This window comes from Orycteropus afer, unplaced genomic scaffold (assembly GCF_000298275.1).
Source record: "Orycteropus afer afer isolate SDZICR_OR568_19922 unplaced genomic scaffold, OryAfe1.0 scaffold00020, whole genome shotgun sequence".
Classification (NCBI taxonomy): Eukaryota; Metazoa; Chordata; class Mammalia; order Tubulidentata; family Orycteropodidae; genus Orycteropus; species Orycteropus afer.
In genome coordinates, this window is record NW_006921607.1 from 11011873 (window position 1) to 11025726 (window position 13854).

Sequence of the window (13854 nt, forward strand, 5' to 3'; positions counted from 1 at the left end):
GAAGGTTGGGCAATCCTACTTCCGTAGTGATACTGCCTCGGAAACCCAAGGAGGGGTCGCTATGAGTCAGGGCCAACTTGACGGCAAATAAGAACAACAACAACAGGGGTAGATATAGAACCCTTGGTGGCACAGTGCTTAAGTGCTCAGTTGAAAGGTCAGTGGTTTGAATCTACCAGCAGCTCCGTGGGAGAAAGATGTGACATTCTACTTCCATAAAGATTTATACTCTGGGAAACCCTGTGCGGCAGTTTTACTCTGTCCTATGGGGTCTCTATGAGTCAGATTCAACTCCATTGCAATGGGTTAGGGGGTGGATTAGACAACTGCTAAGGTCCCTTCTAGTGGCAACTCTGTGTGACTGCGTAATAGAGAAAGACCATGATGGCAGGCATAGCAGCATGAGCCTCTCGCCTGCCCCTTCTCTGGCTGACTGCCAAGAACAGGGACACTGGACAGAAATGCCTTAGTGGAGATGGAGCTGTTGCCATGACTGCTCTGCCCAGCCTGGAAAGACGCTGTCTACTTCACTGAAGTGGTATAAAGTGTTAGCGCAACGGAAAGCTCAGTTCCTGTCATCTTAAAACGCCCCTCAGAAGAGAGTCAGGCAGAATCTTAAATCTGTCTAATTCACTGCAAGTCTCTCTTCTGTCTCCAACTCAACCCTCCGAAAGAGAGTATTCAAGCAACTTAAGTACCTTACCCGATTTATCCAGTGCATCACAATGACTTGCTTTGTCCATTCCATAAAAAAAAAAATGACCACTCCTTCTGACCATTCCTACCTGAAGACCAGGCCAGTAAGCCTCCAAGGACTGGAAGACCGGCATGGACACAGTCCCCTTGTACATCTGCACCCACAGGTACCAGTCATCAAAGCGGGTGTAATTCCGAATGGCTTTGTTATACTCTGCAGTGGAGGAGATGGGATATTGGACATGTCGATGATTAGAGAGAACAAAGACAGGTCTTGTCAACAGAAGCACTGGCTTACACTTTTGTAAGATCATATTATGGTCTCAAAGCAGAGAGGGATGCAATGAGGCATAAAATAAAGGGCATAGGCTCTGGAGTCAAACTTCCAGGCTTAAATTCCAGGTCCAGTTTTACTACTTGCTGACCATCACCTATACAAGTTTTTCCCTCTGGGGTCTCAGTCTTATCATCTGTAAAATGGGGAAAGTAATATCACCTATCTCATGAGGCTGTTCATTCATTCATTCATTCATTCACTCAACCAATACTCACTGAGCACCTAGGCAATGACAAACCAAGTCCAGGTCTCATGGAGCTTATATTCTAGTGGGCACTTGAACTTGTACCTCTGCTCTAGATTATAAATCATTAAAGGGCTGGGACTTTATTTTGCTCACTGTTGGACCCCCAGCACTAGGACAGTACCTAGCACATGGTATATGCTCAATAAACATTATCTTAATGAACCAAATACCAGATATGCACAAAAATAAACAAGATAATTTCAAGTAGTGCTATAAGGATTACAGGAAATAAACCATATTCAGCATTTGGCACAGTGCTTGGCACATAATGGTAGTCAATAAATATCTGTTGAATAAATGAATGTTAGCTAATAATAATTACCATTAGGTGCCCAACAGTTTCTCAATATGTTATTACCATCAGTATCTAAGGGCCTGGAGGATAAAACATATTTATTCAACAAACATTAATCTACTACCTGTTTCAAGGAAAGCATTGTGAGCAATGTCAAGGTGATAAGAATGGATTCTGTACTCAAATGGTGGAGCTGCGACTGGGGACAGTAGCTGACTGCAAGGCAGATGCCTAAATCCTGAGGAAGGATCAAACTACTTCCTGGACAAGGTAACATTTAAGCTGGGCCTTAAAGGGTGGATAGAATTTGGACACATGGAGACAGGGAAAAAGGTATTCTAAACAAACAAAAAAACACCATGTGCAATGGCCAGGAGATAAGAAATCCAGGGCCATGTACAGAAAATACAGCAGAGTTCAGCTGGCTATTGCAAGAAGGCACAGATGTGTAATGGGCATTGAGTGGGCTACATAAGTCCATTGACTGTAGACCTGGGAATTCAGATTCACTCTGTAGGCACTTGGTCGCAACTGAAAGCTTATACACAAATAAACCACATTTGTGAAGAGGAAAAATCATGGGAAAGGCCCCTTGCCCTGCCCTTCTTACCTAGGAACATGGCCATGAGATTCTTATCCTGAAGCAAAATAGCTCCTTTCACCAGGTACTCAAAGTAAGAATCCACACCAGCCCCAATGCCCGCGTCCTGGGCCACCCACTTGCCAGTAAGCACGTCGATGTGGTTGCCAACCTGGGAGAGAAGCAGGCGGTTCCGTGGGAAGGCCCAAAGCCAACAGATATTCTCCCAACTCCCCCAACCGCCTAGCGAGATCCCAGCTGGCACACCAGCGTGTCTTGGAAGGACGTGAAGGCTACAGTGGTTCAAGCTGGAGATGAGCCAGGTAGGATCACCACCAGGCCTCCTGCACACCTGCACATACCTGCACATGCACATGGATCATATGCACATTTATGCTGTTTTCATTACACACGCTGGGCAGAAACTGAAAACGAGAAGTAATCTGAAGTGTTCAGACACTGTCTGGAGTGAGTGAGAAGGGCAGGAGATAAAGATTTGCTGTTCCCAAAATCTGTCTCAGACTTCCAAAACTTCCCACCGCTCGGCATGTGCTCATAGTGTCTAAAGATAAAAAATATATTCTGTACGTGTCCATAAATTAACTCAGGGAGGACACCCAAGAAACTGGCAAGCGCGGTTGTTTCTAAGGGAGAGGAACTGGGTATCAGCTCATGAAAGCTGGTAACTTCATCTGGTGCTCAACCAAAGAAAACAGCCATCTGTTCTGTTCTGTGTTAGTCTGCCTTCCCCCAGGGAAGACTCTCAGCAAGAATAGCCCCTTCTCCAGAAGGAGGTGAAACCAACTTTAGAGATAATCTGGTCCAAAGTGTGTTAAATTTTCATAGATGAATAGATATTGTGAGGAGAAAAAGAAAGCTCTGGGGTCAAAAAAATCTGGGAAATATTGAGTTAAACCATGTTAAATAAATTTCTTTACCATAGGATTTCATAATCTTTAATCTGCTCATGTTCACTGTGATTCTCACACAAAAAGGATATTATAGATTGCCCAACCTTCCTTCTGAGGAGTGGCTGGTGGGTTTGAACTGCCAGCCTTCTGGTTAGTAGTCAAATGCCTCAGGCACTACGCCATCAGAGCTCCCTTCCCAAACATAACTGACCGGGAATCATTGTTTTTCTGCTGCTATAGATTCAACTTCTCTCAGACTCTCTAAGAAAACAGTTTTGCAAACACAAATAGACTAAAAAAAATGAGGGCCAGACAGCATGAGTATTGAAGGTCTCCCAGTGAGTTTGGGGCATAAAGCATAGAACCTTCTCCATAGAAATAAAAAAGGCTTTAAAAAAAAAGAAAGAAAGAAATCAAAAAGGCTTAGAGCCAAAGCTCAACACAGAACTCTTCTCCAAGCTAAGGGATGTACTGTCACGCTTCCTTCCCTCTGTGCCAAAACTTTCACTGGGAGCTTGGTCTGTTTTTGGTGGCCTGAGACCACTCCTGAGGTCACCCTAAGTTTCCGTTGGCTGGATTGCCACTTGTTGCTCAGAGCCCTGGGCTGGTAGGCAGGGGTCAAGGTGGCAGACTTGACTCAAACAGGAAGGGCGGCTGCTGACTTACCAGCCCGATATCTGACCGGCTCTCCCACAGGCGCATCAGGGCCGCTCTGGCCACGTCTTCAAACACAGGGTCCCCAGTGAGGCTGCTCAGGGTGGCAAATTCTACAATGAAGGTCCCAATCCCGGCCGTACAGGTGACTGGAGTCTCTCCTGGGTTCACGCCATGGAGCAGGTTCACTGTCCCGTAGGGCATACCAGTAGGGGTCTGAAAGGCTGAACAATCGCAGACTTAGGAACCGGAGGCAAGGATGGGTTCAATACAGGCCCAAAGCCTGAGGTCTCAGGCAGCACTCCCTTCTTTATCTCCTGGGTGACCTGCTAGACACTGAGGCCACCATGGGGAAAGAGAGCCCAGTCTGGGCCAGAGTAGGATAAATACCACAATTGAAGGGCCAAAAATAAATAAATAAATAAAACCCACACCTGCTGCCTGAGAGTCAATTCCAATTCACGGCAACACCGTATGATACAGAGGAAAACTCCATAGGGTTTTCAATGGCTGTAATCTCTATGGAAGCAGATCAGCAGGCCTTTTTTCTGCAGTGCTGTTAGGTGGGTTTGAACTGCCAACCTTTAGGTTAGTGTCAAGTATAAACCGTTTGTACCACTCATGAACTTTGGAGGGCCTTTGCACCCATTCAATTCAGATGTTATCAAACATTGCTCTGCATCACCCCTGGGTTCATGCTTGTGGTGACGGAAGCATGGAGTGGGCTGTGCTCTATTTTAGGTCATCATACACCACATGTCCCTCTCACCTTACGTAAAGTAAATATACTAAATTAAGTATATTTATTTCATACTGTGGCTTCAGCAGCCAGGCAGGTAACCTGGCGTGAAGCGGGCACAGTATAAGCCACAGTGAAGGGTGGGGCTGAGAGTACACCCATTAGAAGCCATTCATAATTTTTTAAAACACAATGTTGACCACATAAAACGTATCTGGAAGCTCCAGACAGTCCCACAGGAGCCAGTTTGAAGTTCCTGCCTTAAGTAAAGAATTTTCACAACCAAAACCACACCCACTGCCATCAAGTAGGTTCCGACTTATAGTGACACCCATAGGGTTTCCAGGTCTGAAAATGTTGACAGAAGCAGACTGCATCATCTTTCTCCCACAGAGTGGCTGGTGGTTTTGAACTGCCAGTCTTTTGGTTAGCAACCAAATCCCTTAACCACTACACCACCAGAGCAAGTGAAGAGTTAAGGGGCTAAATATATGTGTAGAAATGTTATTTTTTAAAAAAGGTAGTCTGACTCTTGGTTTACATGTATGGAAACTCATGGCTGTACAGAATGAAGAAGCCCTGGTAGCACAATGGTTAAGCACTCGGCTACTAATCAAAAGGTCAGCAGTTCAAATCCACCAGCTGCTCTGCAGGAGAAAGATGGGGCAGTCTGCTCGTGTAAAGATTTCAGTCATGAAAATCCTATGAGGCAGTTCTACTCTGTTGCATAGGGTCGCTATGAGTTGGAATTGACTTGATGGCAGTGGGTTTGGTTTGGTACAGAGTGACTCAGTCAAACATCACACAGAGAGAACCAAACCCAGCCCTGACGGGCATGCCTGCCTTTCTGAACCCAATGTTCTACCCACCCCACCCCAGTGCCTTCCATTTCCAGGCAAGGAACTCAACAAACAGCCAGACCAGAGATTTCCTCTCTTAGCTAAAAGGTCAGACCACCCCAGAGCAGCCTGTGCGTCACCAACAGAGAACAAGGCTGTCAAAATGTCCAAGAACTGCAAGGTCCAGCAACTGCTGCAGAAGAGAAACTTGCTGCTGGTTAAGGTGAGTAGCAAGCAAGCAGACGGCCAAGTCAGAACCAAGAAGGGCTCCAAGGAATATCTTGGGAAAGTCAGGCAACATTAGAAAGGAGAAGAGTAACAAATACGTCTTGACTTGAATGGTAGATATGCTTGTGATTGCTGTACTGTTGTAATTATAATTACTATATAATTATATAATTGCTTTATAATTTATAATTGATGTGTACATTTTCAGTATGTATATTTCTCAATATAACTTTTTTTTAAATGACAACAAAAACCAAAAAAAAAAAAAAGAAGAAGAAGACGGGAGCAACCATCACTCTAGGGATGAATCACACAGGACATGATGTTGGCAAGGGCACACTCAGGCCATGAGCTGTAAGTGAGGCCTGACCCCAGCTTGCTCACTATCCTCAGTTCTTCTCTGAAGATGAGAGGCAAGTACAGAACGCAAAGGGAACAGTGAGATGGCTGAGGTGCTGATGGAAGTAGTACCATGACGTGTTTGGGTGTGAACAGCCTCAGAGCCTCCACCACACCCTGAAGGGAACACAGTGTCCAGTTTATGCTGCCGAGACAAGCGTACTGCCCCACTAGACAAACACGCTGAGGCCTGGCCTGCTGCCCTGGTCACTGCTTAGCCACAAAACCACCCTTCTCCTTTCAATAGTGCTTGAGGTTTTCCAAGCACTTTCTCCTCTCTGACCTCATTTCAGCCTCCCAGCAACCTGATGAGGCAGGAATGATGATTTCCATCTGAAAGATGACAAAATGAACCAACCAAGAGAAAGACTAACTTGGTCAAGATGTTGGCTGGCAGAACTGAGTCTAAAACCCAGGTCTGCTAGTGTTCAGTCCCAGGCTCTCTTCTGGGGCTTTTTCATTCCAGCTATGGGGAACTGAAGAGGGCAAAAGGGCACACTCAAAAGAGGGCAAGGAACTTCCACCCACCTGGCTGGCTTTCAGCCATCCCCCTCCCACCCCCCACCCCCCCACAAAAAGTAATGAGGTCAGCTCTTGCATCCTGGACCAGGGCCCTGGCAAACCCTCAAAATGCCCAGGACATTCTTGATTTCCATGGTGGGCCTATGACTAGAAATGCCAAATGTTGGGTGAGAAACATGATTCAACACCGCCACTCTCATTTCCAGCAAAGATAAAGGGACCTACTGGACTTTCCCTCTCCCCCATCTTAGCGTAGCTCTTACCTGGGAGGAGTTTTCGGGCTGCCTCCTCGGCCATCCTCAGGAGCGGTCCAGAGCAGGGCCATCCAGCCTCCACATTCACCCCAGCCTTCTTTGACAGCAGGTGAGCAGACAGGAGGCCTCCTACCACTACAGACAATTCCCAAAGCAAGTGTCACCATCCAGAGAATCAATCCTTGCTTATGCAAAGTGAACCTAAAACACTTGGGAGGCAGCTCACTGGAAAGGGGCTAGAGCCACCTGGTAAAAGAGGAGACCCTTAACCCCACACGTTTGTGCAGCGTTAAGTTCAGAAAGTTTTTTCTTGGTGGGTCACTAGAACAACAGCCATCATTTTTTCCTTTAGTCTCTACTGTGCACCAGGCACTAAGCTGGCACCCAGTACCAATAACCACATGTGCTATTTCATTTAATTTTTAAAATCTTTGAGTAGGTACCACTGTCCCCTTCTTCACATGAAGAGACTTGGGTGCAGAAAGGTAAAGTGACTTGCCCTGAGTCACCTACCTATTAGGTCCAGGTCTGTCTGACTCCAAATTTCATACTTATTCTGCTTTATCACTCAAGACTTAAGTGGGTGGGGAAATAGCTCTTTATACCTTCTATTTATTAACTTACCTACTTTTATTTATTGTACAATATTTAAAAAGAAAGGGAAAAAAAAAAAAAAAAAAAAACACAGATCCCATAAAGTTGATCTCAACTCCTGGGGACCCCGTATGTTGCAAGAGTAGACCTGTGCTCCACAGGTTTGTCAAGGCTGTGACCTCGTGGAAGCGGATTGCCAAGCCTTTCTTATGAGTGTGTGGGCTTGAAAAGCCATCCTTTAAGTCAGTAGGCAAGCCCGTGACTGCTTGCATCACCCAGATATATCTACACATAAACATACAGAAAGATATATTGATATATTCTGGGAAAATACCAACTAAAAAAGCTAGTATAGTACAGTTGTATAAGAAGCAAAGGTATAAGAGCAAGCTCCATACTCCAGGTGACAAACTGTTCTCAGAAACTGTCACACAGCAGTAGCCATGGCCCCAAATTCAGGTCTGATTCCTAAATCAGGATTTTATACCATACTGCCCCTTTTCTCCCTTCTCCTTTAAAACTTTAATTTATCGTGTATTTTATTTTACTTATCACACATTTTTGGGAGCTCTGGTGCCGTAGTGCCTGAGGCATTTGACTGCTAACCAGAAGGCTGGCAGTTCAAACCCACCAGCCACTCTTTGGAAGTAAGATTGGGCAATCTAATTCTGTAGAGATACCGCCTTGGAAACCCAAGGAAGGGTCGCTCTGAGTCGGATCCAGCTTGACGGCAGTGAGTTTGGGTTTTTTTGGTATCATATACTTTAAGGAGCTCTTATGGCACGGCGGCTAAAGCATCTGACTGCTAACCAGAAAGTTGGCGGTTCAAACCTACCTTTCACTCTGCAGAAGGAGGATGGGGCAATCAACTTCTATAAAGATTTATTACATCAGAAACCTAAAAGGGGTCGCTGTGAGTCAGAATCGACTCAATGGCAGTGGGTTTGGTTTTTGGTTTCTATTCTATCATACATGTATAATACAAATTTCACTGCAGAAAACATACAAATAAAGATGAGCAAAATAAGTGGAAAAACTGTAACCTGGTTTATCCAGAGGTGACAGCTGTTAAGCCACTGGTCTCAAGGTTCATTGCAAATAAGGACTTTGCTAGCTTCGTAAGAATTATCTGAAGCCTGCTCTAAATATTAATTCTAGGACTCTATCTAAAGATCCTAATTTATAAAGTTTAGGGTTGAGACTAGCTATTTGAGCTTTTTAAAAGGTCCCAAGTAGTTCTGATGGGCAGCCATATTTTGAAACTAATGCCCTAGATGTGCACTGTACAACACATAAATCACTAACTAAATATGATGATTTAAATTTAAATTCATTAAAATTAATTAAATTTAAAATTCAGTTCCTCAGTTACACTAACAAAACAGAACAAAACCCAGTACCATCAAGTCAGTTCCAACTCATGGTGACCCTATAGGGCAGGGTACAACTGTCCCATAGGGTTTCCAAGACCTGAAGTCTTTACAGAAGCAGACTGCCTCATCTTTCTCCCATGGAGCAGCTGTTGTTGTTGTTGTTGTTACGCACTATTGAGTTGGCCCCGACTCATAGCAACCCCTCCTTGGGTTTCTGAGGCAGTACCTCTGTGGAAGTAGATTGCCCAAACTTCCTTCTGAGCATGGAGCAGCTAGTGGATACAAATTGTCAATCTTTCTGTTAGCAGCTGAGCGCTTAACCACTGCACCACTGGGGCTCCCTAGACCAGTTATACTAGATACGTTTCAAATACTCAACAGCTACATGTGGCTAGTGGCTACCATATTGGACAACACAGATATAAAATATCTCTTTCATTGCAAAGTTATATTGGACAGTAAAGTCCTAGAAGGCAGGAATTTGTCTTTCCTGTTCACAGCTCAATGCCTAGCACCAAATATGTGTTAAATACATGAGTAACTTTGGGACATTTCCTTCCTGTCTTTTCCTATCTCCTGCTTGCTTTCACGTCTGCAGCTGATGATGGATCCTGAGACCTCTCCATTCTACCCCACCACCCCCCACTTTGGTCAGGTACTCTGAAGCCTCACTAAGACCCTATTTACTACCTCTTAGTTCACACAGAGGAAGCTCCGTATCCTCTTTTCTTCCAAAGGTCCTAGAAGACAGCCCTCACCTCGGATGTTGGTTTCAAACACAGAGGCGTTCACATCAATATCAAAGTCCACGTTGTCCTGGAGCACTTCAACCACTCTTTGGAATTCTGAGACATTTCCCAAAATCTAGAAGGAAAGTGAGACCTGACAATAAGGCTCTCTCAGGCTTGGAGGCCTAGAGTTTGGGGTTCTATGCTGATGTGTCCCTCACTTATTCAACTTAAGACCTTCAATTCTTGTCCTAGGAGTGGTAACAAGGGAAGAAAACTTTATAGCCACGAACTACCCAGGGAGCCAACATCAAGACACTGATTAAGTAAATTCTTAGGTACCAATTCAAGAGCCATTACATACCCATTTAAATGGACACAATATAAAGACTTTAGTCCATACAATAATACCCTAGTGTGGTCTTTGCAGTAGATTATCTGCTGTTTTTAACCTCTTATCACACTCATTCTTATCACATGGGAAACATGGTACAGGTTGGTTGACCAACACTAATTCCCAACCTTCTTTACCTTGACAGCCTCCTACCAGAGGCTGGAAATATAGGTGCTTGCTTTCTCAGCCTCATCTCAGCTATAACCCTTGAGGTCTACTGGGAACACTTCTAGAAAAGCTTTTGTTTTCTTAATAAAAAGGAAGAGACACTGCTGGCATGGCTTTTATCCTTCCTCCTCCCTTCTGCCTTGAAAGCTGACTCCATTTCTAGAGCTATGGCAGCCATCTTGTGACCATGAGGTACCAAACATGAGAATGAGGCTAACACACTAAGGATGGCAGAATGGAAAAACAGAAAGAACCTGGGTCTCTGATGATATGGCTGAGCAGCTGACCCAATGCCAGAAATTATCTCTAGACATTCTGTTACTTAGAAAATGAAACGCTCTTTGTTGAAGTCATCATTAGTCAGGCATTTTGTTACTTTCAGCCAAAAGCAATCCCGACCTCTGGTAACAGTGTCCGAATTTTCCTTTGGGAAATCAACCCTCTTCCAGTCACTCTTGTGATAGGGGTGAGGATGAATCCTTCCCGGCAGCTGTAGGAGTGGGCGCGTGCCTAGACCATTATCAAATCTCTTAACCAAGTGATCGGTTCAGAGATCAATGTGTAACCCAAGCAAGCTTAATGAGACTCAATCCTGGGACTTTTCCTGGAATTAGTGGAAAAGGGGTGCTTCTTTACACACAGCTACTGAATGAGTGGGATTTATGTCTGGAGCTACTGTCGGCTATCTTGCCAGTTTAGGAAGAGCCTGAGAACATGGCCAGCAAAGAAGGCAGAGGGAAGGGATGGAGAGATTCCTGATGACATCACTTCTATGTCTGAATCCAGCTGGGTCTGAGGCCAGGCTTCTATCTGAACATTTTAGTTAGCCCATTAAATTTCCTTCTTGTCTAAATCAGGTCTCTGCTACTTACAATAAAAAAAAATCCTGACTATCCAAGGTCCTCCATGATTTGGACCTAGCCTACCTTTCCAGCCATGTCTCATATTGTTTATCATCATCTATCCTATTTCCATCTACTGCAGGAAAATTGACCCCACTATTCCTCACTTCAGAAGAGGATTCAGAAGAGGGCATGGATTGAGGGGTATCACTGCTGAGGTCAGATGGATCTTGGCTGAAAGCAATGAATACAGAAAAACATCTACCTGTATTTTATTGACTATGAAAAGGCATTCAACTGTGTGGATCATTAACAAATGATGAACAACACTGCAAAGAATGGAAATACCAGAACACTTAATTGTGTTCACAAAGAACCTATACATAGACCAAAAGGCAGTTGTTTGAATAGAACAAGAGGATACTGAATGGTTTAAAATCAGGAAAGGTGTGTGTCAGGGTTGTATCCCTTTACCATACTTGTTCAATCTGTATGCTGAGCAAATAACCTGAGAGGCTGGCCTATATGAAGAACACAGCATCAGGATTTGACCAAGCCTCATTAACAACCTACAATATGCAGATGACACACCTTTGCTTGCTGAAAGTGAAGAAGAATTGAAGCACTTACTGATGAAGATCAAAGACTGCAACTTTCAGTATGGATTACACCTCAACATAAAGAAAACAAAAAATCCTCACAACTGGACCAATAAGCAACATCATGATAAATGGAGAAAAGACTGAAGTTGTCAGAGATTTCATTTCACTTGGATCCACAATCAACATCTATGGAAGCAACAGTCAAGAAATCAGATAGCATTGTACTGGACAAATCTGTTACAAAAGATCTTTCTAAAGTGTTGAGGAGCAAACATGTCACTTTGAACACTAAGATGTGCCTGACCCAAGCCATGGGATTTTCAATAAGCTCAAATGCATATAATAGTTGGACAATGAATAAGGAAGACCACAGAAGGACTGATGCATTTGAATTGTAGGGTTGGTGAAGAATACTGAAAATACCATGGACTGCCATAAGAACAAACAAATCTGTCTTGGAAGTACAGCCAGAATGCTTCTTAAGAGAGAGAATGGCCAGATTTTGTCTCACCTATTTTGGTCATGTTGTCAGAAGGGACCAGTCCCTGGAGAAGAATATCATGCTTGGTAAAGTAGAGGGTCAACGAAAAAGAGGAAGGCCCTCAACAAGATGGGCTGACATGGTGACTGCAGCTATGGGCTTAAGCATGGCAAAGACCGTGATGATGATGCAAGACCACGCAGTGTGTCGTTCTGTTGTACAAAGGGTTGCTATGATTCGGAGCCAACTCAACAGCACCTGAGGACAACAGTCCTCAATTTCCTGCCTTCAGACATGCTGTTCCCTCTACTAGAAATTCCTCTGTCCTGTATCTTCCCATCTCTAAATCCAATCTATCTTCAATTGTCTAAATGTCATCTTCTCTAGAGACTTTGGTTCTCCAGCTGAAATTAACCACTTCTTCTTTTGAAAGACTCCAAGAACTTTACATAACACTAAGGAATCCATTTCTTCCCACATTAAGAGAATTTTTGCATGGGCGAACCCTCACTCATCCCTACATCTCTCCAGAGTGTCAAGCACAGCCCATGAAGCAATCGCTAAATAAATGTTTATACATGATTACATGAATTCTTGACCTTTTCAAAACAGAAATCTCATAATTTCCTGCCCTCTACTTAAGAAATTTAGGAGCTCTGGTAGCTTAGTGCCTAAGGCACTTGACTGCTAACCAGAAGGCTGATGGTTCAAACCCACCAGCCACTCCTCAGAAGGAAGATGGGGCAGTCTACTTCCGTAGTGATACTGCCTCGGAAACCCAAGGAGGGGTCACTATGAGTTGGGTCCGACTCAACGGCACATAACAACAACAACACTTAAGAAATTTTAGAGGCTTTCCAGTGTTCTCAAATTAAAAGTCAAAATCCTTAATGTGGCAAACAAGGGCTTGTATCATGTGGTCCCCCTCTGCCCCTCCAGCCTCTCTTTACCTCTTTCTCCACACTGCAACCATACTGATGTTCCTTCAGTTTATTATACTTGCCATGTTCTTTCCTGCCACAGGACCTTTGTATAGGCTGTTTTCGCGGCCTGGAAGATTCTTTGCTCCCTCCTTCCATAGGCCAACATTTCAGATCCAACTCAAATAACATTTCATGACCTTGGGGAAGCCCTCCCTGACTTCTTCAGTCTACGTCAGATTCCCTTGTCATAACCACTCCTTTCCTACGGAATATTCACCTTGCTTTGTAATTACTACATTCTTTTTGGTTATTCTTTGACTGTTGCTCTCACTAAAATCATAAATTCCAGGAGGGTAGGGACCATGTCTGTCTAAACTCACCATTATAACTGAGGAACTCAGCACTGCGCCTGGTACACAGGTGGACCTCAAAAAATATGTGATGAATGGAAAAGTAAAACAAATTAATACTAGGCAGGGAGGGACAAAGAAAGCAGGCCAAATTATATCTATGTAATGATGATAATCATGTAAGTACATAAGTATATAAAAATGAGAAGGGGAAGGCACAAAAATTGGTTACTATTCACCTGGAACAAGAGAGGAAGAAGAGAAGTCAGGAAGAAGAGGAGGATATGGAATGTGTGGTTAATTGCCTCCATGAACAACTACCTCCTTTGCCATGAGACCAGAACTGGACCGTGCCCAGCGACCATCACTGAACATTTTGATGAAAGATTCCATACAAGAATCCTGATCAAAAGGGGGAAAATGTGGAACAGAATTTAAAATTCTTATCGACTTCAGATTTATGTAGCCATGGAGGGTGGATAAACCCCTGAAACTAATGCCTTAAGATAACCTTTAAACCTTAAATCAGAAATACCTCTGAAGTCATCTTAAAACCAAACAATAATTTAGCTTAACTAGTAAAAAAATAAGTCTGGGAGGAGGCGGGGCAAGATGGCGGACTAGGCAGAAGGATTGCACAGACCCTCTTCAACAAAGAAAAGGGAAACCAATTAACACAGACACAGAAGATAATCTTG

The 13854-nt window shown here is 43.9% G+C and overlaps 1 protein-coding gene across 1 annotated transcript in view; it reads right to left on the bottom strand.

Annotated features, from left to right (window-relative positions):
- The window catches only part of LOC103191738 (ER degradation-enhancing alpha-mannosidase-like protein 2), a 39546-nt gene that overhangs the window by 16248 nt on the left and 9444 nt on the right, over positions 1–13854 (bottom strand). Inside the window, exons 4-8 of the mRNA XM_007934592.2 lie at positions 9427–9532; positions 6711–6836; positions 3733–3944; positions 2186–2327; positions 786–910 (exon numbers count right to left, since the gene is read on the bottom strand). Coding sequence (XP_007932783.1) covers positions 786–910; positions 2186–2327; positions 3733–3944; positions 6711–6836; positions 9427–9532 — 711 coding nt within the window. The remainder of the gene's footprint in view (positions 1–785; positions 911–2185; positions 2328–3732; positions 3945–6710; positions 6837–9426; positions 9533–13854) is intronic.